The 25,622-nt window shown below is 44.3% G+C and overlaps 2 protein-coding genes across 5 annotated transcripts; one reads left to right on the top strand and one right to left on the bottom strand.

Annotated features, from left to right (window-relative positions):
- The first annotated feature begins 1 nt into the window (after position 1).
- ASB3 (ankyrin repeat and SOCS box containing 3) lies at positions 2–25,622 on the top strand. 3 transcript variants are annotated; one of them, XM_048938046.1, is made up of 11 exons: positions 53–103; positions 12,315–12,415; positions 13,747–13,958; positions 14,286–14,444; positions 15,123–15,235; positions 15,724–15,859; positions 16,578–16,755; positions 18,082–18,279; positions 20,218–20,469; positions 21,792–21,925; positions 24,674–25,622. In XM_048938046.1, the coding sequence occupies exons 3-11, from the start codon at positions 13,763–13,765 to the stop codon at positions 24,940–24,942; spliced, it is 1,635 nt and encodes a 544-aa protein (XP_048794003.1). In that variant the 5' UTR covers positions 53–103; positions 12,315–12,415; positions 13,747–13,762; the 3' UTR covers positions 24,943–25,622. The 3 variants fall into 3 exon arrangements, with proteins under 3 accessions (XP_048794004.1, XP_048794003.1, XP_048794005.1); XM_048938047.1 differs by lacking the exon at positions 12,315–12,415 and having other exon boundaries at positions 2–103; XM_048938048.1 differs by lacking the exons at positions 53–103; positions 12,315–12,415 and adding an exon at positions 13,280–13,389.
- Positions 5,570–13,252, bottom strand: CHAC2 (ChaC glutathione specific gamma-glutamylcyclotransferase 2). 2 transcript variants are annotated; one of them, XM_048938056.1, is made up of 3 exons: positions 13,087–13,252; positions 8,045–8,080; positions 5,570–6,059 (listed from the first exon to the last, which is right to left on the bottom strand). In XM_048938056.1, exons 1-3 carry the CDS (start codon positions 13,219–13,221, stop codon positions 5,676–5,678), a joined length of 555 nt encoding a protein of 184 aa, XP_048794013.1. In that variant the 5' UTR covers positions 13,222–13,252; the 3' UTR covers positions 5,570–5,675. The 2 variants fall into 2 exon arrangements, with proteins under 2 accessions (XP_048794013.1, XP_048794014.1); XM_048938057.1 differs by lacking the exon at positions 8,045–8,080.

The following is a 25,622-nucleotide window of genomic DNA, read 5'->3' as shown; positions in this document are numbered from 1 at the left end:
CCGCGTCCGCATCCACATCCGGGGCGGCCGCGAAGCGGGGCGGGGTCTGCGCTGCGCTGCGCTTGCGGACGGAGCAGCGTTGGGTGTCCGCGCCGGCCCTGAGGTGAGTGCTGCGTGTGTCACGGCGCGTCGGCGGCGGGAGGTGAGCGGCCCTCCGCACTGCCGCTGGTGAGGCCGCACCTCCAGTGCTGCGCTCAGCGCTGGGCCGTCACTGCAGGAAAGACACCGAGGGCTGCAGCGTGTCCAGAGAAGGGCAGCGGGGCTGTGAGGGGTCTGGAGCACAGGTGTGATGGGGAGCGGCTGAGGAACCGGGGCTGTTCGGTCTGGAGAAGAGGAGGCTCAGGGCAGACCTCATGGCTCTGCTACCACCTGAAAGGAGGCTGTGTGAGGCGGGGTCGGCCTCTGCTGGCAGGGAACGGCCATAGGACGAGAGGGGATGGCCTCACGTTGTGCCAGGGGAGGTTCGGGTTGGCTGTTAGGAGCAATTCCTTCTCCAGAAGTGATTCTGCACTGACACAGCTGCCCAGGGAGCGGTGGGGTCACCTGGAGGAGTCCCAGAGCCGTGGGATGTGGCACTGAGGGACGTGGTTATTGGGCACAGTGGGCTGGGGTTGCACTGAATGATCTCAGTGGTCTTCTCCACTTTCATGATTCTATGATTCTCAGCATCTCCGCTTCTGCTGCAGCTCCTCTCATCCAGGTCCCAGAAGGGAGCTTCCTGGTGTGTTGTGACAGACCAGTCAGCGTTGCTGTATACATAGAGTAAGCCTGGAAACTGGAAGGCAGTTTTGTACCTTTGTACGGGGTTATAATTAAGTGTGGAATGGCTGCAATTCATATATTTCTTTTATAAGAATTTCTTCTTCATTGTTTTGGTGTGGGCGAAGACCTACTGCCATTTATTTACACCTCGCTGTTACTCAACTAGAATCATAGAATCATTGAAATTGGAAGGAACTTTTTAAGACCATCTAGTCCAACTCCCCTGCACTGAACAGGGACAGCCACAGCTCCATCAGTGCTCAGAGCCTCATCCAGCCTGATCTTGAGTGTCTCCAAGGATGGAGCACTCACCACCACTCTGGGCAACCTGTGCCAGTGCCCTATTGTCAAAAACTTCTTCCTTATACCCAGTCTAAATCTCCCCTCTTTTATAAACCATTTCCCCTTGTCCTGTCACACAAATCCCTCTAAAGACTCTGTCCCCTTCCTTCTTACAGCCCCTTCAGATACTGAAGGTCACTCTCAGGTCTCCCACAGCCTTCCCTTCTCCATGCTGCACAGCCCAGCTCTCTCAGCCTGTCCTCACAGGGAGGTGTTCTATCCTTGGAACCCAACAGTTACCTGATAGTTACACCCAAATATCTGCTACTGCAGAAATCTACTGAAGCGTTTATCCTTGTACTAGAAGGCTTAAAGCTTCAGATACAGCACAACGAATCTTCTGCACAGGGCAGTGTGCACTTTTTGTTAGTGTGCACTTTTTGTTAGTGCCATAACTGCTGGTTGCCCTGCATTGTTCCCATCAGTAAAATGAGCCATGGAGCACCAGTGTAACTGCTGGCTTGGTTGTGTCACAGAATCCTTGTTTTTGTCCCCCAAGTAGCTCCAACAAGGCTTCTATTACACAGGATAGGCTTGGGAGATCAAAGAAATAACCCTATTTAATGCTCAGGCAAATATGAGACAAGTGCTTGCTTTTATCTCCAGTTAAGACTGAAGTGTTGAAACATGGTTGGGCCAAAATGGGAGATGCTGGAGGAAGGAGAAATGTGGGGCAGTGTACCATCTGCCTTGCAGCTGGGGAAGGGACATGATGGGGGGACGATGGGAATGTTTTGGTAGCATACAGCAATTGTTAATAAATTCTTAAATGTTTAATGAGAGGATGGACCCAACAGGTGGCTCATGTAGGTGTGAGGAGTGTGAAGACAAGGAAGGGGGTGATGCAAAAAGGAAGCTCTGGCTGCTGTGTGGGCTGTGCAGATGGGTTGGTTTGTGGTGGTTTGTTCCAGGCCATTCTTATCATACTTGCCAACAGCATGATGGATGGATGTAGGTCTGTGTGTGCACTGGTAAAGTGAGCTGAGTTAACCCAAACTGTTCAAATAAATGGTTTGTATGCCCTTGGTTAACTTTTGCCCTGATAAGAAGAGCAATTTCTAGATGGAAATAATGTAGGTGAGATAGCTAAGTCTGTACTAAACAGCGGTCACAGGTCTAGCAAATACCTTTGAGCTGTGCTATTGTATTCTATTTAAGCACATATTGAAGTGTAATTTTTTTTTCCTGTTAACCATGTGCTGAAGTTTGGCTGGGAATTAATTAATCCAGTTAAAATGCATGTACAATGTGAGCACGGTGCCAGGAGGGAAGACATAGGCTGTAAAAGACCAGAAGGATGCGGGCAAGATAGTTGAGATAAAGGAGAGGAAGAAGTGAAGGAAAGTTACCTGAAGAAAAAGACAGAGGAGCAAGGAAATAATTGTAGTATAAGAATACTGAAGGAATGAAGCTGGAATAGTAAGAGCTGCTGTAGCTGGCAATTGAAATGAGGGTATGGGTGAAGTCAAGCTTCTGCAGAAGACTGCTAGAGAAGCCTAAATACTTGAGGAACAGTCTCTCTCTGACCTTACACAAATCACATCCTTGCACAGCAGAAATTCAGGACACAGTGCCATGCTGGTGGTTTGCTGTGCTGCTGCCTGCTTGTGTGGACAGCCAGCATCCCCCTGCACACCAGCAGCCTGGCGTTCAGCTGAAACGTCTGGACTGTCAGAAACAGTTTAGAGATGGCTTATTGCATGGGCATTTGTATATTAAGCCCTAACCGACATCTCGTATCCTTTTGTCACTAATTTAGATTTGATTCTATCAAGGAGGGAAGAAAAGTAAGCATGTGGCATGCAGAAAGCATGTATTAATTTTGTGGTGGGTAACAGATCTGAAAGCATACTGGGATTGTGCTGGTGACTGAAGCTGTTGGCAGGGTGGCTTGGATGTGCTTCCAGTGCTTTAATTAATTGCTCATGTTGGCATCATTTATTACTGCATAGTGGTAGCTAGCTCATGCACATCATTTTTCATCGTGATATCTAACAGCATTTTATAACCAGATGCTATTAAGATACACGGTGGTGCCCATCCTATTACTGGATACCTCTTAAATGTAACATTACTGGAAATTTCTATCTCCAACACCATTAATAAAGGTGATGCATTTTATTGTATTGAAGTTGTATGCACAAACTGGAATGTATCATTACAGATATTATTGCAAATTTTATGAATCTGGAAAGCAAATGAACCAACAACGTCCTGAATATAATTAAAGATACAGAGTGCAGAGCCATACATAAGCACAATGCCCCAACACAGTACTTAAAGATAGTTTCAAAGAGAAAATCATCACCATTGTTTTTGGGTGGTTAGCGAGCGTGTTGCATCCCTTGCCCTGTTTTGAGGAACACAGATAAGCTTTGGAGGAAAGAATTACAAAATGCATCAAGTGGACATGCCATTCCACGTGTTTTAACTTTACTACAGCTTGTCTGTACCCGAGGCAAGCACAAGAAAAGAAGGGGGTTTTGTTTTGCTGAAGGAGGAACGCTTACGTATTCGTGAAATAAATCATACCTAACATTTCTAGTAGCAGCTGAGTATCCCCTAACGCTTCAGACTTGTTCTTTAAGTCAGAGGGAATAAATGCATGTGTTAATGGCATGTGTTCATCGGTGCTGATGTGGGTGTTGGCTGTCACTGTCAGTCTTTGGTGTGCAAAGCCACTCAGACGTTGGTGTCATTACGCTCTCAGGCATCTGAATGACTGCCATTATGGACAGACACCTGGATGTCCTGACCACCCTTCTGTCCTGCCCTACAGGTGCATTAGTCAGGGTTGCTTTTCCACTCAGTTGTATCAATCCTAAGCCAGCACAGTGCAGTGGAGAATCAAGACCCCCAAAGCAGTTTGCAAGTAACTCAAGGAAGAATGGGGCCTCCCTACATATGATTCTAACACTGATATGATCAGAAGGTTTGCTTCTGCAGTTTAGAGTCGTCCATCAAGTGAGACCCTGCTGTGTCCTTTTAAAATGGCAGCATTCAACCATTAAGCAGCAGATTCTAAAAAGCAATCTGCTTTTTTCCCCACCAATGAGTGCATGCGTGAGAGATGCCAGAAGCACGCTGAATTTGTAACCTGGTATTTAAAACATACAGCTTTCTTGGCTACATATCTCGCATGGTCTAATTATCTGGAATTTGGGTTTGAAATGTAATATCCTACAGTCTGCTTGTCCAGGTGCCTTTTCCAAATGCTATTTTTGACTTTTGTAGGTGGCCGAGAGAAATAACAGCAGCTTGTTGTTCTGATAACCTTAGCATTTTTGAGAAATTACAAACATAAAACAGGGCAATGCAAAGAAAGGAAATGCACAACCTGTATGGTAGAAACAGATGTTTTTTGCAAGTACCGATGCAAAATAAATAGCCTTCTGAACTACTGCTAAACATACACATCCCCTGTATGACAAGACCTGATGCTACGTGGTATTTTGTTAACACACAAAAATACGTTTTGATAAAACTCACAAAAGTAAGGTTTTGAGAAGCGAGACAAGTCGTCGTGGGGACGGAAGCTCCATTTACCTCTGTTTTGCATAAAGTAAGGCTACTGGCCTCAGCTGGGGGCTTTCCAACCTTGGCTGACTGGCAGCCCATACAACGCCTGTCTGTTGGCTGAAAAGGGGGTTCCTTTCTTAATGGCCCTTTGTTTCAAGTCCCTGAAACGCTGCTTGAAAATTGCTGACTTAAACTGTATCCTCAGAGACTGGTGAATCTTTAAGACGTGCAATTGCACCAGCATCGAAAGGCAGTTATCAGAGCTGAGTTTCTGAACGTTCTGGCACTGTGGCTCAAGTCATACTCTTAGCTGGTTTCAATAATTTAGACTAATTCTTGATATTAACCTTGAAAAACAAAAATAAGGCACTGATACAGTATGGCTTGTTGATGTCAGAGTACCCCGTGCTGCGCTTCTCAGGGGCATGACATAATGAGCCAAGGGCAAAGACTATTTTCCTACCACTGAAACACTTTATCCTCTGTGCCTAAGGACAAGCTAGGATCTATGGGATGAGGTCACTGATGCAGTGGAATAGCTTAATTTCCGTGAAGTTGAACACTGGTGGAAGTGTTCTACCACACATTCACTCTGCGATTTACAACAAGTACTTCACATCTCTCTCTTCTGCTACGCTGAGCTCCACGCTGGTGGTCTTGAATTGGGAAGAACCATCACTTCAATGACTCGGGAGTTGGAAGTGAATGCAGATTTTGGTCGGAAAAAACACTGTGAAGGTTTTTTTTAAACCTGAAGTAACAGAGAGGCTTAAGTGGTTCCCTGGTGATTTTTGTAAAGAAAGATGTAATCCTTGGCTAAAATACCAATATACCAAATTCAAACCTAAAACGCTTCCCCTGCTGCCCTTTCTATAGATTCCCAAAAGAATGTTTTTTAAAACAGTACGTTTTAATGACTAACTACTCTTTTGAATGCAATATTCAATAAATAAGATAGCATAGTACAGAGCAATATGCCTCCAAGTCATATACCCACTGTGCAACGAAACCATTCCTCTGAAGATGAAGCAATACCGCCGAAAGAAGTTCTTCTATAGGCAGTTTAGGTTTTGCTCTTTTTCCAGGAGTTCCTTTACTAGTTTCTCTAAGGAGAAGAGATGCTCGTCTACATCTTCTGGCACAAGGTTTCTCATAGAATTAGCGAGTTCAAACAGGTATTCCGTGTTTCTTCCACTGGGTCCGACGGCATCAATGATCTGCTCAGCAATCTCCTGCAGAGGCGCAGGGCCGAGGTAGTTGGGGTTATCGCGAGTGCCGATGTAGAGCAGCACATCAAAGGGTCTGACTGACGAGTCCTTGGGGTAGAAAACCACCGCCGTCGTCCTGTAGCCTCCCTTCTCTCTGAAGTCCAGGTACGCCTTGACTTCGCATTCTTGTCCAGCTGGCAGTCTGTAAGCAACGCCCCACACGCAGCCCTATGGGAGGACACAGGAAAAGAAAACCCAAGCGGGGTTTAAAAGCGTACTCGGAAATGAGTATATTTCTGTTTAACAAAACGCTTAAAATGTTTTTCTTCTATTTTCAGTCTTTTTATAGCCATTTCTCACACTGTTCTTGGAGTCAAGAGGGCTGTTGTTCCTGATGCTGAGGCTTTTCTTAAATAATTTCTTGTTGCAACTAAATCTGAAATAACAGACAGCCCTCATGAGCTTCTGAACGCTGTCTAGTAGAGAGCTGACAGAAAGGAAATCAAGTATCTTCCTGACCTCACAGAAATAGTGCAGTGAAAATCAGAATTGTGAACAGGGCCAAATTCCAAGAATTTTGATCAAGTCGCTGTCTGTGTTTCACTTTTAAGGGTAGGCTGTCCCTTCTGTCACAGGTCTGGCAGCATGACAGCACTAATGCTGCCACACTGACACTGAGCCCAAGAAGATAAAGCTGATCTGAACCTTGAGTTTGCACAATGAGGTGTAGCATAGCTAGTTCCACAGCAAACACTGCTGGGACAAATTTCATCACCACCTCTGTAAGTCTCTGTATTTCTTCTTCATTGTGAGTAAAATCTCTGAGAACATTAACTGTGGTGAGTTATATTCCTGGAAAGTTTTAGATGGGCAAATGAGTGAGATCTGAGTTTGCTGTCTGTTTCGGTTTTGTCTGCTTGATGCAGCACAGCAAAATGATTGTGGTTTGTTATCCATTACATTCATGTATGCATACAAGCACCACTACTTCATTTTGCTTTCAGTGGAGGCAAATCCTATTTCAGACAATGGGAAATTAAAAGCCAGAAATCTGACAAGGAGTACAGTGTTCCTTTTCATCTTGGTTTCCTTTGAACTGGCACAGAGATTTGAATGGAGCACATTAAAGTAACTGTGAGCTAGACGTTTCCAGACAGCACAGTGCAACTGCTGCAGGCCACACAGCTGGCGTGGAGCTGGGGGCTGGCACTGCCAATGAAAGCACCACTGCCACCAACGTTTGGGTGTGTGTGCAGTGGAATAATGGCTGTAGTCTGTGAAGGGAGACTCAGGAGTGAGATGGCCATGTGAAACTATAAGAATGAGTAGCTAAGAGTGAAGTACAGGCCATTCATATCACTTGATGTTTGTGTGAGCTGTGCCAGATTCTGGAGAAAAGGGGAAAAAAAACCATCCAAACAAAACTGGTTTGCTAAGGGGAAAAAAGTTTCTATGACAACGAGTAAGTTTGCTTAACAATAGAAATGGAGTGACAACAAACATAACCATTCTTTGTTTATATAGGAGTCTGTAACATAATGGTACCCAGCAGTGCTGTAATGTGAAAAAAACCCTTACTAGAAAGGTACAGAAAATCACAATGAGGGACAGTGCACTGCATTTTGCTGGTTTTGCTAACTGCAGAAACAGTCAAAGTTTACAATTACTGCTAAACTTACCTCTATCTCTGAGCTGTTTACAGTATTAGGTAAAAACTAAACACACAGTTGTGGCATTCCTTAAACATTTTATCCATGTAGCAAAAATTAAAGCAAGTGAATCGTTTTAATCACTGTGACATAACCTTAATTTGTTTCAGTTTTTATCTTGGGAGGCTGAGATGATGGCTCTCACACACCATCTGATGTCTGATACCAGTGCATCTTCAGCACCATACATACACTGAAAGCAAACAAACCTGCACTGTACAGCAGGAGAGCTGAAGTGACTGCTTAGGAAAATACTTTACAGTACACCTTTAGTAATAGAGCAAAACTATTTTCAGTTGCTCAGTTTAGACTGATGGATTTATTTGCAATAATGAAGAGTTGTTGGTGTAACTCTCAAGTCATTTTGAGAAAACGCTTCATTTCAGTACAGATAACTCAATTATTGGCTTGTAGAGAAGCAAAAATTAATAGAGACTTACTACACGGGCTGGGAACACAATAGGACAGTCTCTATACTATAGAGACAGAACAGGAGTACTGTACCTCAGGGTCTTCAACCAGAGTCACAACTCTTCCAGGCTAAAATTAAATGAAAATCCTTGTTAGTTCAGTCAGCAGCTTTTACTGTAAATGACTGGTGACAGTAATTCATTAGTGCAGGATTATCTGGAGTATCCCATCCTCTGTCATGCTGCTCCTCACCAGGAGCACGCCGTGTTTTCTCTGGAGCAGCGAGGAGGTGAACCTTCACTACAGGAGGTTTTTACCAGGCACAGCAAATGATGTCACGTGGAAATCTAGCCTGGCTAAACAAAGCGAGATGCTACCACTGCTGCCTTGGATTGCACTAACAATCTTAGAAAATGTTAACTATGCACAGTGGCAACTCCTGAGTTTAAAAGCACCCTGCAAATCAGATGGTTTTGGAAAGTTACAGCTAGCTGAGTTTTTATGTGTAACCTGTGGGATTGCAGAATATCCCAAGCTGGAAGGGACCCACAAGGATCACAGAGACCAACTCCTCAATAAAGTTTAAAATAACAACTTAAAGCGTAAAACCCTACGAGGAACTACATCAGTAGTGTAGAATTGCTGTTTTTAGCATCAGATTAGTGTCTAGTTATGTAAGGGCAGTGTCAGTGTTGGAGACTCTGTACCTAACCTTTGGATGGGCTTGGGAAAACAAAACCCTAAGGAAATGTGATGACAAGACTGATGCAGCTCCAACTGCCTGCTGCCCACTGTTAACCCCAAGGGACTCCTATGTGTTCTCTCTGATGTGGGGTTACCAAGTTTATAAAAAATGAGTGATTCAGCTTAAGGTGAATGCATTTTAAGATGAAGGGCTTTTACTTGTTAACCATGAAGTGGAGAAAAAAGGTAATCAAACTAAAACCTTTTCTAAGGTAATGTTTCCTCTTTATCCCATCCTATTTTTGTCCTCACATGCCAAAATGAATCCATTCTTCTAACAGTAAACATTCGGTATCTTCAGGATCTGAGCACTTTCATGCAGCATTCAAAATAATCTCATGTAGCAGTGGAAGATCTTACTTCTGTTTGCCTTTTTAATTTCATAGGACACATTGGCTAGGCCTGAGGAACTGCAAGCTGTGCAGAACTGACAGAAGTCCCTCCCAGACCCCTGACTTAGGAGATCATTCAAGTTCATAGTAGAGCAGAAATCATTTTCATTTATTATATATTGTATAACTCATCATTTCCAGCTGTGTTATTTTCTTTACTTAGCTTGCAGAGGTAATACTTGTGGTTCCACAGTGCTGTTTGGTTTATGTAGTTCCCCACAAACCAGTCAATGTAACAAGCAACCAGCTTGTTAAGCCTAAAATACTTAGCAAAATATTTGATCATCACAAGTTTCCATCTGTGAGAGACAGCCTAGCAGGACTTTGCTGTTATTGCCCAGATGAGATCTGTTCAGATATACTGTACAGACAGACAGTGGTATATTTAGCCTAACTCAAGGTGAACCCTTCAGCACTATTATTAGTGCAGCGTGTTAACTAGCTTCTCTTGAGGTTAAAGCTGAATGACAGCAAAACAGCCCCAGGTGATTTATTGATTGAGACTGTTCTCAAATGGACGAGGTGAACAGGTAGCTGTGCCAACTTTTCCCCCAAAATAAACAGCCATTAAGATGCTGAAACAGCTTACGCTGAATAAATAAATAGTACCTGCAGTTGATGGAAGATGGCTCTGCAAAAACTAAATTTTGTATTTTCCTTCTTAGGAAAGGAATTTCTGTTCTTCTGAGGACTCGGTGTAGGAGAATACCAGCATTGTTACTGTGTGAAAGAGACAGACTGAGCAAAGAGAACTAAGCGCAGACACGTCAGTGAAGCTATGATAGAGGAGTTGTAAAAAGAGTGAAATGATAGAGTGCCCAAGGGCCAAAGTTAGCTGCGACTCAATGAAAGGCCTGCACCCACACACACCGAGTTCTGATCCTCTGCCTAATGCCCAAGGAAACAAACTTCTATCCCAGACTACAATTGAATGAACCAGTATCTCTGTGGGCACTGGGCAGCTACAGCAGGTGGGCAGGAGCTGGGAGAAGGGGCCTGTAAAGAAAAGCCATCCAACCGCCCTTCTGGCTGCTGCTGCAAGCTGTTAGTTTGGTCAAACTGTGCTGTAGTAACAGTGGTTTCATGCTTCAGCCCTTGAATGTGTTTGCACTTCAGTGCTGTTCCTGTGGCTTGCAGAAGAATGAAGAACACAGGGCAGTGGGCAGAACCAAACTTGCAGTCCTAACCTGGTGCTGCACTGAGACACAGCTCCTTGTCTTGTACAGAGCAGGCCTTGATGCAAATGCAGACACACTATGCACGTCTGGGGCTCTTCAGAGAGCTGCCAAAAGTTAAAACTGTTCGAATTAATGCATCTGGGTGAGATTATGCCCTGAATTTTAAGTTCGTTGAGGAGCTCTTAATAAGTGAGCCTTGCAACCTATCTTAGAGAACTGCAGTACTAAGAAGAATTCAGCATTTTTAAGGTAGCCTGAGGAACGGCAGGTTAGTCTGGTGTTGTTGGAAGAGATTCTCTCAAACACATGGAGGCTAAAAATACAGTCTGTGAGCGTGGAAAACTGGTTATTTTGCAGAAAGAGCTGGATTATTATGGTAGCCCAAGCTATGTGCTTAGTTACTGGAAGAAGAAAATTTTGATGTTTTTAATGTATTTCCTCCTTTGCAGTTGAACAGAGAAAGTGACTTATCATGCTTCAAGAAGGATTTGGAAACAGTGGGAAGTCAATGGGTGCCCAAACCATTGCTAAGTAAGAAAGCCAGCCTTACTAGAAGAGGTTTGGGAAGGTCGGAAATGTACTTTTAGGAGGGAAAGTACCAAGATATGCTTTGGTTATGTTCTATTAAATAGATGTTGATTGATCCCCTAGGTTTTAGTCTGAGGAGTTTAGTGTGAATTGTATAGAACTGTGTTTTTGTTGCCATTTTCTCTGAAGTTTGGACTAGGACGTTTGAATTTGCCATTTATGAAGTGCTTACTGTTATTCAGGTCTTTCCGAGCCAACGACAAGATGATGAAAACATCACTTTGTGCTATAAGAAGATGGTTAACTGGTTATCAGCCGAGCAGTTCAGTGTATGCGTACAGGGCCAACTGAGTTCTGCACTAAAAGCTTGCAGCCATTGTATGTCAAAGTGCTCTGTATGTTGTTGCTGTGCTGACCATGGAATGTTGGAGCAACCTGTGATTTCAGGAGGGCATTTTTAACTTGCTGGCTAGTATTTCACTGCTCTCCTTTAAAATGCTTTAGTACTGAAGGACCAATTTCTCCAATAGCTCACCCACAAGAGACATTGCTCCTGATGTTAGAGGTTTTAATGGCTTATAGCAGAGATCATCAGGCCTTGGTAATTGTGGTGCATTTCCTCAGCACACAGTGAGGGAGCCCTTTGCCTTGGAATTAGCAGCAACTCGTGGACTGAGTAATTCCAGAAGGCATTAATGTGTTGGTGCTGAGGAAGTATGTTCTGTTAACACTAAGCATTTCCATCAACAAAACCAAAATGCATTAATCAATAAGCATAAATAATAACAGACTATTCCTAAATAGAAACAGAGCAGTGCATGAGCCCCTGTAGGGCTTTTGTTTTGAGGCTGTTTATGGCTGCGGATGATGGTTCTGGGCATGACCTGCACTGGGGGCACAAATGCAAACCGTGGAGCTAACTGGAACAAGGATGCACTGGCTGGTAGTGAGTTGGCACAGCCATTCTGCAAGACTTCCAGAATCCACACAGACACAATCTGGCTATTGCCCTGAATTTCAGTTAGCCCAACAGAAGGTAATGCAGTACAGAAAGAGAGGAACACTGGCCTGTGAGGGATTTATGACTTTCTGAAGTCCAAAGAAAGGGACTTTCTCTACTGATTTTTTAAAATCTTGTTTTAACGCCCAGCATCCTAATTAGTGAAGGCTTGCAGATGATGCTCTTAGGCCTCACCTGAACAACTCTGCAATGCTTTTGGTTTGGTTTCTTTGATCTGGCGAGATGCAAGAGAGGAACAGAACTTTTGCAACGTACATGAGCAGAGTTTGGAAAAGGATGGCTGGTGGCTCCTGCTAAGAAGGCACTCAGCTGTACAGCCAGCATCACAGCACGTGCTGTGTCCTCCCAGCTCAGAGAGCAGCAGGGAAACACTTGGTGTGCTCATACCTAAAAGCACTGCAAGTGTCACCTTCTGCCAGAGGTAGGAATCAGTGCTGGTTAGGACTATTTGAAATTCCTTCCGAGCTACGTGCAGCAAAGAATCCTTCTGCTTTTGCTAGGGGTGCCCTCACTAACTCCAGCCCGGCTTCAGAGCAGTGTCAGCAGGGCGCAGGTTTGGGGAAAAGCCGTTCCACACGACTTAAAGCAGCACCGAGTGCGGGTGAGTTGTCAGCGCCGTACCAAGTATCGGATCCTACACATTTATGACGCAATCGCATTTCTGATGACTCAACCGTGAGCAGCATCTGCAGCTGTAAATAACGCAGTCCTGCCACATCAAAGGCATTCATCTAACCTGCTGGGCGCTTCTGTCACCTATTGTCCCTTTAGTGCCTGCTGAGCTCTTTAGCCCTGTATGGGGAGGGCCGCAGCAACGCGATGTTATTCCCATTCCAGTGTCTTAACCACACCAAGCAGTACCAGAACGAAGGAGAAAATTAAAACTCCGAGCATTCCAAAGCGCATCTTGCCGCAGCGAACGACACCGGAGGTATTCGTCCTCGGTGCCTCACAGCGGCAGGATGGAGCATCAGGTGCCCTGCCAAGCTACCAGCAGACAAGTCCCGGGTGCAGAGCGCAGCCGGTGCCCTCAGGGCCGCCCCAGAGCGGCGTTTCGGCCGGCCGGCCGTCACTTGGCGGGACGCGGCTCTATGGACAGACCCGCCCCGACAGAGCGCCGAGCGGGCGCGGAAGGCAAGCGGCCCGCCGGCACGGGCTGCGGATCGGCGGCCACCGCCACGTTACTGTGCGGCGCGGCGAGGAGCTGCCCCGGGCACATCCGGCCCTTCCGAGCGCGGGTGCGGAGCTGACACAACCCGGCCGACCCCTCACCTTGCCCGGCACGCCCCGGTGGTCGGTGCTGCCCTGCCAGAACCGCCGGCTGTAGCCGCGGATGCGCCCCACCATCTTCTCCTGGTAGGGGAAGTCCACCTTCCAGATGAGGGAGCCGTAGCCGAACACCCACATGGCCGCAACCCGCCGCGCTGCCCCGACTGCGGGCGGGACGGGGCGGGGCGGGCATGCGCACTGCGGGCGGGGCGGGGCGGCTCCTCCGTGCCTCCTCCTCCCGCACCGCCCGGCTGCGAGGCGGTACCGCAGCGCGCAGTGACGGCGAGGGGTGCCGTGCCGTGGGAAGTGAGTATCCCTGCCGTGCCTGTATGCGACTTGCTGTGCCCCAGGCTGTGCCTGTTGCTCCTTGTCCTGTCCTGCACAGCGCTGCAAAGATCTGCCCCCACCCGCTGGACAGTTGGTCTCACCAGAGCAGAGCAGAGGGGAAGGATCACCTCCTCGCCCTGCTGGCCTCGCTCTGTGTCACGCACCCCATTGGCCTTCCTGGCATCAAGGCACGCTGCTGGCTCATGGCCAGGCTGTCAATCACAAGGAGCCTGGACAGTTGGTGCTTCTGGCCCTGTACTGTAGTAATTTCAGTGTGTTTTGTACTAACAAGCTTTTTTTCTCCTTTATTTCTTCCCTCCCACCTTCCCACTGCAGGGCTTATTAGTAAAGGATGGATTTCACAGAGGCGTATTCTGACCGGTGTTCTGCTGTGGGACTTGCAGCAAGAGAAGGGAATGCTAAGGTGCTGCAGAAGCTGATCGGGCAGGGATACAGCCTTGATGTCCCCGACAACAGGGGCTGGATGCCAATCCACGAGGCAGCAGCTCACAATTCTAGCAAATGTCTGAGGCTGCTAATTAATGCAGGTGAGGAGAAATGGTGTGCAGTCGTTCAACTTGCAGCTCAACTCCCCAGTGATGTAAAATATGAATTAAATACATTTATCGTGTTCCTTTGTAAGTTTGTTTCATAGATATTGACAAGATGTGGTAAAGAAAAAAACGGCAGTGTTATGGTCTGTGAATGACAGCTGGTTTTACTTTATCTTCTCAGTCCAAAGCAAGTACCTGTACGTGGCCAGTGATAACTGATACACTGCAGGCCTTGCATTTCAGTACCTCGAATATTTTAAGTTAAGAACTGTGCTTTTAACTTATTGCTAAATACTTCTTCTTCGTTGTTCTCATCTGTAGCTCCATCTGATGACTACATACATTCAAAGACGTTTGAAGGGATGAGCGCACTGCACCTTTCTGCACGCTGTGGGTCCTTGGAGTGTGTTGGGGTTCTTCTGGAAGCTGGAGTTGATCCTGACCAAGTTACCACCGAATCAAACACCCCCCTCTTCCTAGGTGATGCTTTTCTGAAGTCTCAGAGTGACTGCTATGTGGGAGAAGCTGTGCTATCCTCCAGAGTTAATTCTCTGCTTGTCATATTCCATGCTTCTGTAGCCTAAATAGCAGTCTTGGGGCTCACAGGTGGAGTAGATCCAGACACCATTGATTTAAAGAAAGTTCTGCAGATTGTGCCTTAAAGCAATACTGAAAAACGAAATAGTAGGATTCATTCATTAATTTATGTAAATTAAAAATACGCCTTGTGAATGAGTTTCATATCGACGGTGTTAAAAGTTTTAAACTTTTTTAAAGAAAGCTTAAGTTTTGGGCAATCTGTTGGAACGTAGGCAGTGGGCTTCTTAAGTTCTTAAGCTGCTATAGAGGCTGTCACGTAGTTAGGTGCCTACTGCAGGGTTGCCTCTGCTTCACTGGAGAGAAACCTGCATTTGTTGTCAGTCTCAGCACAATGGCAGTGGGTTTCTAACGTGTCCAACTAGAAATTTTGTGACTCAAGTTCCATTTCCCACCTCTGTTCCCGCATTTTAAATGTAAAAGTGAAGTAAGCAAATATAAACGGGTATACAATAATCAAGAAAGTTGTGTCAGGAACTTAGTGATGAGACTGCCTGAGTTTTTCAGTGAGTTCTTTAATAAGAGGTTGTTGAATTTTTTGTTTTACTGTTTGATTTGAAGCTGTTGAAAATGGGCATGTAGATGTTGTAAGGTTTCTGATCCAAAATGGAGCAAGCGTTGAAGGATCTCATTCCTGGTCTGGGTGGAATTCTTTGCACCAAGCTGCATTTCAGGTAACCTGTAAGCACATCATGCTATTGGCATGTAACTAGTGTATTCTGTGCAGTAATTCATAGCTCTGGTCTTTTGATCAGGTGATGTTTTCCTAACCTACCTTAACAGCCAGAAATACTAAAGGGCTTGCAGTGGACTCATGACATGTTGATGTTGGGAAGCATTAATTGAAGTATTATTAATACTGCATGCACTCCCTGGCTCACTTACTGTATGTGGGAAGTGAATGTGTTGTAGTATTTCCTGACAAAGTTCTGTTGAGTATCTCCTCATCAGTGAGATATAAGAGTTATTTCCAGGATAGAAATATATTACTTTAATGTTTCCAATAAATTAATTTCCATTTGCAAATGAGCAAATGTGAAAAAAATAAATTCAGATTTTTTCCAAAACTTTTTCTGACATATCTTTAGAACGGCGAGTAGATTGCATTTTTCTTATTTCTGCTTAGAGTGTGTTTTGTTACTAACAAAAATATTTATTTCAGCAACATATTGAGATAATGAAAATACTCCTGGAGAAAAGAGCAGACATCGAGTGTAAGGATGACTTTGGAATTACACCACTGTTTGTTGCTGCTCAGTATGGAAGGCTGGAGAGCTTAAGAACACTTATATCCCATGGTAACAGCAGTCTTTTGTTGGGCTTTGTTGTTCTTAAGCTTACATCAGATGCCTGTCATCAGATACGATGTTAATTCTACTTTTGCACTTCATAAATTCACATTTAATTATTTAAATGCGATATCAGTTGCAGATAGATGCAACATCGTCTTGATTAAAAGTTGTTTCAGTAATTTGGTGTAGTTTTCATCAAGTGATAGTAGGAAATAGTACAACTATGGAGTGATGAAGGATCACTAGTCTTCAGAAGACCTTCACTAGCACTGTGTCAGTAGTTGGTGGCACATTGTTTAGGCTAATGAAGAGTCCTCTCTCTAGTGATAAAGTGACAGCAGGGGTTTCATCCACACAGTCTGCAAGTGTCATGTATCTAAGTGCATGTATCCTCACAGCCAGAATTAACTGCCTAGCTATTAAAGCTGAGGGTGCCTTGACCTAATCAGAGGAAGCATGCTAACAGAGCTACCAATACGAGGGGAGAACAACTTAAAAATTAATTGCAATCAAACACTTGTCTTGGCCATTGCCTTTCCTCCAGCACTTTTGTTATCATTTGGGGAAGTTAATGCACGGACTGTTTAAAAAGTCAGCAGCAAGCTAGTGAACGTTTCCTTACTGCTGTGGAAAAGACTTGTGTTGTAAAGTCACTCCCTGAAAACCAGTTACTTGTTAATTCGTTGTTTATTTTACACCAAGTGACCTGAAGTCTTTCTGTCAGGTGCAGACATCAACTGCCAGGCCAAAGACAGAGCCACTCCACTGCTGATTGCTGCGCAGGAGGGCCATGCCAAGTGTGTGGAGCTGCTGCTATCAGAAGGGGCAGATCCAAATCTCTACTGCAATGAGGATAACTGGCAGTTGCCTATTCACGCAGCAGCTGAGATGGGCCATAAAAAGTAGGTGGTTAAAGTTCATTCAGAGAAAGCGTTCTGGTAATAAAAGCCTCGCCAACAAAGACGATGTTCAGCTCTACAAGAAAGGAAAATGAGTTTTCAAGCTGATTTATAGCTTAGAATTTCGAATTCCTTTCATATTTTAAACATGTTAGCAGTCCCAGTAAAGCGAAGATCCATTTTCAACAGCAAAGAACCAGCATTTAATCTGGGTCAGTCTGTAACTGGATGTGTTTAGAAGGTTTCACACTGTGCTGAATTGGATACTAATTCCCTTAGTAGCCATATTACTTTTTAAATGTAAATAACAATTGCATATGATTTATACATCTCTTGTACAGCTCTTAATTAGGATTACCATTGCAACTGTGAAGTAGCAGAAAAAATTGTATGCAAATAACAAATTAAGTCACTTTTCCATCCAGGGTGTTAAGAAGTTGGTGGCATAACAGACACTGTGAAAAGCATCTGTCAGGAATCCCTGTGCTTTGCACGTGTATGACTTAAATGTATTAATGATGACACTAACTGCTGGATCATTAGCAGAGGCTCAGTCTTAACCACTGATAACAGGTGTTCTTCAGCTGAGCTGTCATGCAGTGTGCGTGTCAAACTGGTGCCTTTCTCAAACTGATGAGAAGGGGAGGCTGGTAGATGCTGAGTTGATTTTTCTTCATTTTCTCAGGAACAGAGGATGGGTTGGCAAAATTGTCAGTGCTAGGAATATCTTTAAATCAAATGCTGCCTTCATAGCTTTTGCAGTGGAACTGGCAATCTCTGAGCAGGAAGTAAATTCTCATGACAAAGGGTTTTTCAGTGATCCTCATTGGCTAGGAAGGATTTGGGCTGCAGGCATGAAGGAAGAAATTGAATGATTTTTCTGCTTCAGTATCTCTATGATTACTGTAGAACAGAAGTAAATATTAATTTTATTTGCAACTCAGATGGCTTTCAGGCCTCATAGGAGTCTGGCTTCTGCCAGAGGTACTCTGTTTCTGTAAAAAGGATTGTTGGATAATAGGAAATATCTCTCATTCAAATTAAAGCGCACTGCCAGCCTTCCTCAAATAAGAGGGCACAATTTGTTAGAGGCTCTGGGGCCTGCATGTGGCAGGGCAGTTCTTTCAGCCCATCGTCAGCGTGTTGAAGCACACTGCTGTTGGTCTGTGTCTGTGATCATGGTTCTTCTTTAAAGCAAACTGAGTAATGAAGAAACAGGTAGGGTTTTCTTCTGGAGTTGGAATGATGATTTAAAAAAATGAGTGTAAGTATGAAGCTTCGTTATTGTGTAAGATCACACAAATAAATATTGTTTTAAAATCCTTGCAGTATTTTAGAGTTGCTGATACCAATTACCAATCGGATTTGTGACAAAGGAAAAAACAAAGTGAGCCCCGTGTATTCAGCAATATATGGTGGAAATAAAGAATGCTTGGAAATGTTACTTAAAGAAGGCTACAGTCCAGATGCTCAAGAATGCCCAACCTTCAGCTGCAGATCACCCATGTGTATGATTTTCCAAAGAAAGTAAGTACACATCTTATGTTCTGGAATTATTCATAACTCCATTGGACTATAACTATTTCATTAAATGTGCAAGGTTTTCCTGGCCTTTCTCCTCAGCTCTTGAGCTGGCAGAGTTGAACTGTGAGTAGCAGGCAGATGTGTGGGGTGGTTGCTGAAGGCTCCATGGGGGGGCCTGGCTCTCTGACTCCTGTACAACGTAACTGCAGTCTAGCTCTTGTGCTTTCACAAGGCCTTATCCACACGTCTCTGTCTTCTGGGAACACAACTTCAATGCAGGGGACTCTTAATCAGCTAGATTCTTTTCAGAGAGGATGAGTTATTGGAAAGCAGTCTTTTACTTTTCTGTATGCTTGTCTTGTACTTGTACTTATTTTAGAGTTAGTGTACATATTAGAGTCAGTGTACATATGGTGTCATGTGAGGTGTTCTTCAAACCCCCATTGCTGAGTTTTTCCTTTAGTAATGAAGCTTCTTCATTTTTCCATGGGAAATTACTCTGTGGAGTAGTGAGCTGTTAACTCAGAGGTGTAGAGGTAGCAGGCCCTGAGCTCACTTTGTCCTCCTCCCATAAAACAATTGGAGGATTGAGTACTGATGCAGCTCAAAGCAAGATGGAGAAACAGATCTTTGTTACTTGTTGGCAGTGCTGAGCTTTGTATAGACCTGTAATGCTTTGCATTTTAATTGAGTCTCCATTAAATGTATCTCATAAAGACTTAAATCTTCTTAAAATTGAGATTCTAGTGGAATGATTCATGTGTATGGATCAAAACTTGTTGCTTACACTACCATTTAAACTCATGAGTTCAGGGGTAGTTGTGAGTTTTGTTCAACCCCTGTTACAAGACATTAAAATGCACTTTATCCAGCTGATCTTAAAACAGAATCTTGGGACCAGCTTAGATTTGTGATTCGTTACTTAATTTTTTCTGTTCTTGTTGATTGTCTTCCATGTGTGACTGCTCTCAAATCCTTTATTTTTAAAGGATAGTAACCAATTTAAGCAATACCTTACTTCATCACCTACAAACTTTCTTAGCCAAATATTAAGGTTAGAGGATGAGCCCCGATTGCTGTCACTAATTGAGGCTTGAACACAGGCATGCAGAGCCAACTTGAGAAACTGCTTTTTAGGAGAAAGCCTACTTTGATTTAAAATGGTGGTCTAAAGGGAATGTACTTTTTTTTTTCCTGGATAAAGCTGTTAGAAGAATTAGCCTGGCTGGGATAATCCTTGCTGAATACATACGAATATTTGTGCCTACTATAACTGATAGTGATAACATTTATTTTAATAGAAGTTTGTTTTGTTTTGCTTTTTTTAATTAAAAAGCAAACAAAATTGCAACACATTTTAAAATGTTGGCAATATTTCAGTGGGTGGCAGAGCTTCCCACAAACACAGCTGCATGTAAACCCTTAAACACTGCCAATGTTGGGCTGCTCCTCGAGTTCAGCAGCGCAGTCCTTTGCTCTTTTCACATACTTGTGCATCCTACACACATGACGTTTCCAAGGGTGGTGAGCAGAGTGCTTTTTGTTCCTAACAAGCACACAGCTTGTTGTGGTTGGGTGGTGTGGCAGTAGCTCTGTGCTACAGGTGCCCATAAAAACGATGACTTTGGGTGCATCTGCTTATCACCAAGGCTTGCTGTGAAGAGTTGAGAACTGGAAGGAGCCATGCGTTGTTCGTCCTTCAGGACGAAGGGGACAAATGTGTGAAGCGTAAGGATTAGAAACAGAAACCAGATTTGCTCTAAACTGATGCTTTCTAGAAACAATTGCAGTCAGCATGGAGAGATGGACTTTTCTCTGGGGGAGGGGAGGTGGAGGGGCCTATGGTAAAGCAATCTGCTTACTTGGGGGCAAGAAGTGAACTAACAGATGCCTCCTGTGAAAAACTAATGGAATATCCTCTTCCTCGTGTGCTGTTGATAGGTTTTTTAATTTAGTTGATGCTCTTCTGAACCACGGCATCACCCTGTGTGGGATAAATTTGGGATATTGCCTGTTCCATGACAAGTTTACTTTGTTTCGACGCTTGTTGAAGATTGGCTGTCCGCTGCCTTCTCCCGAAGAGCTGCCAGAGTTTCTAAGCTGTGCAATTAAAGCCCTTGGTATGCACAAGGAATGGCTGCCTTATCTGCTCTTGGCTGGCTTTAACCCAGTGAATTTACTGTACAGATTCTGGTAAGCAGATGATGTTGCCTCATTTTCTTAAATAGTCTATGCTCATCTGTAAAGCTGTTGCCGATGCTGTTTGACACATGCGTTCAGAGGGCAGCACAAGAGCCGTGCCTTGCTCAGGAATGGTGAGGGTAATGGAAACTCTGAAATAAAAGATTAATGCCTAGTGGCTGGATTGAGCAGAACAGGTTTCTTTTAGGGAGAAAGTTAGATTGAGGACTGCCGCTCTGAAGAATGGCATCCATCCTCAATTGTTACACTCAGCATTTCTTAAAATCCCCCCAAATTTTGTTGCTAGTTGAGTTAGTATGTGTAATACAGTAACTGTAGGAAGAATTTCAAATACTGAGAAAGAGATTGGGAGAGATGGGAAATCAGTGTAAGGTGACGCTGCCCCAGGGGTGGGAGAGGAGGAAATGGATAGTTAGAGGTTGGTTTAAACAAAACACTGTGGTAAAATCCACAGGTAAGTAAGTGCTTGGTAATGCTTTATATCAGGCACTGCAGAATTAGGCATGTATTTAAAATTAGGAAGTTTTTCTGTGTTGTTTTTCTCCTGTCCATGATACTTGGGTATCATATTGTGTTGAATAGTAGAGGAGCATATGTAAAGCATGGCATGTCTGCTTCTGCCCGTCGTATTGCTACTCTTTGCATGCATTTTTGTGTGTTCAGAATACTCAGATTTCCATTCAGATGAAGACTGAGGGTTTTATACAGCTAGCCAAGAAGATGTGCTGTGAAATTGCACGGCTGTTCATCATGTGTAATGCTAAAGCAGCTGTTTTACTTGCTGTTACTTCAACCTCTGTCAGCTATTGCTAGAAGCTTAGAGTTTAAATCGTACTGATTTCTGAGTGCTTATAAACATCTCTGGTAGGAGAGTTTCAAACTGCAAACTTTGTTGATGTGTTTTTAAGTGGTTAAATACAGGTACTCTGACTTCTGTTTCCTCACGTGTGACAGTAATGCCTTTTATGTCCTTGTGCCTTGAAACCTTACTCAAATTTAGGTGCAAATTAAATAAGAAATCAGTGCAGAGAAGAGCACTGCCTGTTACAAAGCAACTTATATTTGAGAGCAGGTATTTTTCCCTTGCAGTCTGACTGACTTAAAAAGAGGTAATGGAGGAAGATAAAATTATGCTGGTAAAGGGTCACGCTGTCAAAATTACTTTGAATTTCTCCTTATGTTTTAAGCAGGGAAACAGGAAAATGTAAATGAAGAATTTGTTAGAGAGTAAGAAGGCTTTCTGTGTGTTGTTTCTATTAACATATTTACACTACTGTGTAAAATGAGATTTCACAGTCATTTCTGTTACTCAGGATTCACTCTGTGAGTGAGGATACCCTCAATTTCATTCTGGAGTTTACGAACTGGAAGAGGCTTCCTCCAGCTGTAGAGGAGGACCTTGTACACTACAAAGAGAAGTTCAGTTGGACTCCCAAGAGCCATTTTGGTAAGCAAAACAATGAGGAAAAAAGGTTTGTCTGTACAGCAGTCTCCAGGATGTAAGTGGGAAACAGCTCTTTGTGTGAAGGAGGTCAAAGAAAGTCAATAAAAACTGCCTGTCCAGAAGCTGGGCAGCAGAAGGAAGTTACCTTAAGCAAACAAACAAGCCACGTTTGTATGGATGTTACTCATTATGCTGTTCAGTTCACATATTTCAGGTAGGTGTTCTCAGTCTAGGTTATCTTTTCCACTTCATATTGATGTGCACGCTATGAAATGCAGGCAGTGACTGTGAGTTGTAACCACATCCCTCAAATGATGTGGTTAGCCTCTTGGAAGACTGAAGGGAAGGTGATCAGCATTACTTGGTTACATTTTCTAGACAGTATCCCACTGAGTTTGTTTTTTAATTTAATTTGTGTTTCCCATGATGTGTCTGCCTTGTTCTGCAGGCATTTGAGAGTAATTAAAATACATACTCTAAATCATCATATTAAATAACTGTAAAGCTAGGAGTTTCTTATTACTGCTATAATTGAAATGTGGTCAGCCAAACAGAATCACTAGCAGACTGTCCAGGAACACCAGTGCTTGCTGCATTCACCCAGCAGCTCCAGCATACAGGGTTGCACTGAGACGTGCATTCAGTGTGCATGGAGAAGCTGTGCTCCAGTGTCCTTGTTCAGTGCCTCATCTTAAAGCATGTTAAAAGGGGCTGCCATCATTATGAGAATGTCTGAATTACATTAGTGTTACTAAATAAGATTTTCCTTCAGATTGTTGAATACATTTGTAACGTAAGTATTTATGCACTTATATTTAATATGAAATACACTTCAGATATTTACTGTGTTATTTATTAATGTATTTATACCTATTGTTATTATGAACAGTAATAGTAACCAAACCACACAGAGAAAAAAGGGGGAAAAGTTTTAAAGCTTTTGCTTTTCCATTCTTTGAGGCAAGATCAGTCAGGGCAGGCAAGCCAGCTGTGGTGCTGGAGCTTTCCCCTGTGGAGAGTGTGAAGTTCTTGAACTGAGATGAGTTAGTCCTGAGAGTGAACACAAGAAATTAACAATGAAGCATTCGTGAAGGATGGAGATAATTCAGTGAAGGGTAGAATGGGTGACCTACAGACATGTCAGCCTCACCTCTGTGCTGGGGAGGATCCTCCTGGAAACTATGCTAAGGCACGTAGCAAGAAGGAGGGGATATGAGACAGCCTGCGTGGCTTCACCAAGGGTAGGTTCTGCCTGACCAACCCGCAGGCCTTCTTGGTGCATAACTGCATCAGTAAACAAGGAAAGAGCCACTGATACCATCTATCAGGACTTCAGTGAGGCCTTTGATGTGGTGCCCCATAACATCCTTCTCTCTGAATTGGAAAGATAAGGATTTAATGAGCAGGCTGTTCAGTGGATGAGGAACTGGTTGTGAGATCACACCCAAAGAGAGGTGCCCAATGGCTCAGTGACCAGATGGAGGTCAGTGATGAGAGGCGTCCCTCAGGGTCAGTACTGCTCTTTAATATCTTCATCAGTGACGTCAGTAGTGGGATAAGTGCACCCTCAGCAGTTTGCAGATGACACCGAGCTGTGTGGTGTAATGGACGCAGCCTGGGAATGGGGAATGGGATGCCATCAGAGGGACCTGGACAGGCTGAGCAGTGGGCCCAGGTGAACCTCTTCAGGTTCAAAAAGCTGAGTGCAAGGTCTGCCCCTGGGTCGCAGCAACCCCCACTATCAGTACAAGCTGGGGATGTAAGGATGGAGCACAGCCCTGCCAAAAAGGACCTGGGGTACTGATGGATGGCAGCTGGACATGAGCCAGCACTGTGCCTTCACAGCCCAGAGAACCAACCACATCCTGGGCTACATCCAAAGCAGCGTGGCCAGCAGGGAGAGGGAGGGGATCTGCCCCTCTGCTCTGTGTTGTGAGACCTCACCTGGAGCACTGTGACCAGATGGGGAGTGTTCAGTACAGGAGAGACATGGAGCTGTCAGAGAGTGTGCAGAGCAGAGCTGCAAAAATGAGCCCAGGGATGGAACACCTCCCTGTGAGGACAGGCTGAGAGCTGGGCTGTGCAGCCTGGAAAAGGGGAGGCTCTGGGAGACCTGAGAGTGGCCTTTCCATAACTGAAGGGGCTGTAAGAAGGAAGGGGACAGACTTTTCAGCAGGAACCATTGTGTTAGGGCAAGGGGAAATGGTTGCTAACCATCTCTCCCCAAAGAGGGGAGATTTAGGCTGGATATAAGAAGTTTTTTACAGTAAGGGCAGTGAGGTACTGACACAGGCTGCACAGAGAGGTGGTGGTGCCCCTTCTGTCTGCAGACACTCAAGGTCAGGCTGGGCAGGGCTCTGAGCACATGATGGAGCTGTGTCTACAGCTGCAGGGAGTTGGACTAGGTGACCTTTAAGGGTCCCTTCCAACTCCAACAATTGTGATGGTTTTGTGCTGAAAGATTCAAGAAGTGATGTTCAGACCTCCAGGTCTTCAGGCTTACAAAATACAGCGTCCTGTAAAGTTCTTAATTTCAGTTTAGAAGGGTAAGTATAGCAGGTGCAGAAATGATTGCAGTTAATATTGTAGCCAAAATTTTGACTCCAGCAGCAAAGCGTCCCTCACAGGCAAGAATTCTATCTCAGTATCTGGTAGACTGGAGTTTCACACCGGGAGCATCTGTCTAAAGCAGGTTCCTGTAGACGAGTGGTGTATGATGATGTTCCCTGTTTGCCTTTTGTCATTTTTCAGCCGACATTCCTTCCCTGTCTCACCTTTGTCGCCTTGAGATCCGCTCCATCTTGGGGACTGAACGTCTGCGATCTGACCGGTTTATCCGGGCTTTGCCCTTGCCAGTCTGCCTGCAGGACGACCTGCTGTACCTCAACCTGCTGCGTGCCAGCACTGCGCCGGAAGCAGAGGAGAACCTGAGGCACGGTGAGGAGGGACCTCCCTCTGCTGCTGCCTCCAGCGCCGACCATACAGAGAAGGGGGACACCAGTAATTCCCCTGCTAGGTGATGGCACTGCCAGCGACTGAACTCGGTGGCCGCAGACATTGTAAAGGCAATAAGCAGACAACAGGGACCTGCTGTAAGTCACTTTGTAGTCATAAGTCTTTTCACGTTGTCGTTTTATACTTTGTTGAGAAGTTGGTTGAAAGTTCAAGGGTGTGCTCATCAAAAAGTCTGTTGTAGCCTTTGAAGTCTGCAAATGTTTTCTGGTTTTGAAAGGAATTTATAACTCTTACGGAGTAAAATTACCTTGTTCAATGAACAGAGGCTGTACATAGAAGCTGAAGTCTATTTGTTCAGGCACTGCTAATAGACACTGCACTCCGAGTATGGCACATAGCAAACGAAATATCTGGAAGTCGAGGACCACAGTGTAGTATTGTTAAGAATTTCTTTTGGTGAGGAGTGATCTAATTAAACCGGATAGCAAACTAATGAGAAAGGAAATTGGTTTTCTTCCTTCTGTCTGCATTCAGCACTTGAAGTGCTTGCTGTTCTTTTGCCATCATTTTCAGTCATCTTTCAGAGCATCCTTCTATTCCACATCCTTTGGAACTGCTCCTGCCTGTGTTAACAAGCTGCTGCTCTTGTCACTGTTTTTCTAATTAGTGAAAAGCAGATCACAGCCTATAAAGATGAACAAGGTTTCTGCCTTACTCAGTGGCTAATACACCAGTGTCTTTATAA

The sequence above is a fragment of the Lagopus muta genome, chromosome 2 (assembly GCF_023343835.1).
Source record: "Lagopus muta isolate bLagMut1 chromosome 2, bLagMut1 primary, whole genome shotgun sequence".
Classification (NCBI taxonomy): Eukaryota; Metazoa; Chordata; class Aves; order Galliformes; family Phasianidae; genus Lagopus; species Lagopus muta.
Note: the sequence above shows the minus strand (reverse complement) of the source record. Positions and strands in the feature narration are given on the sequence as shown.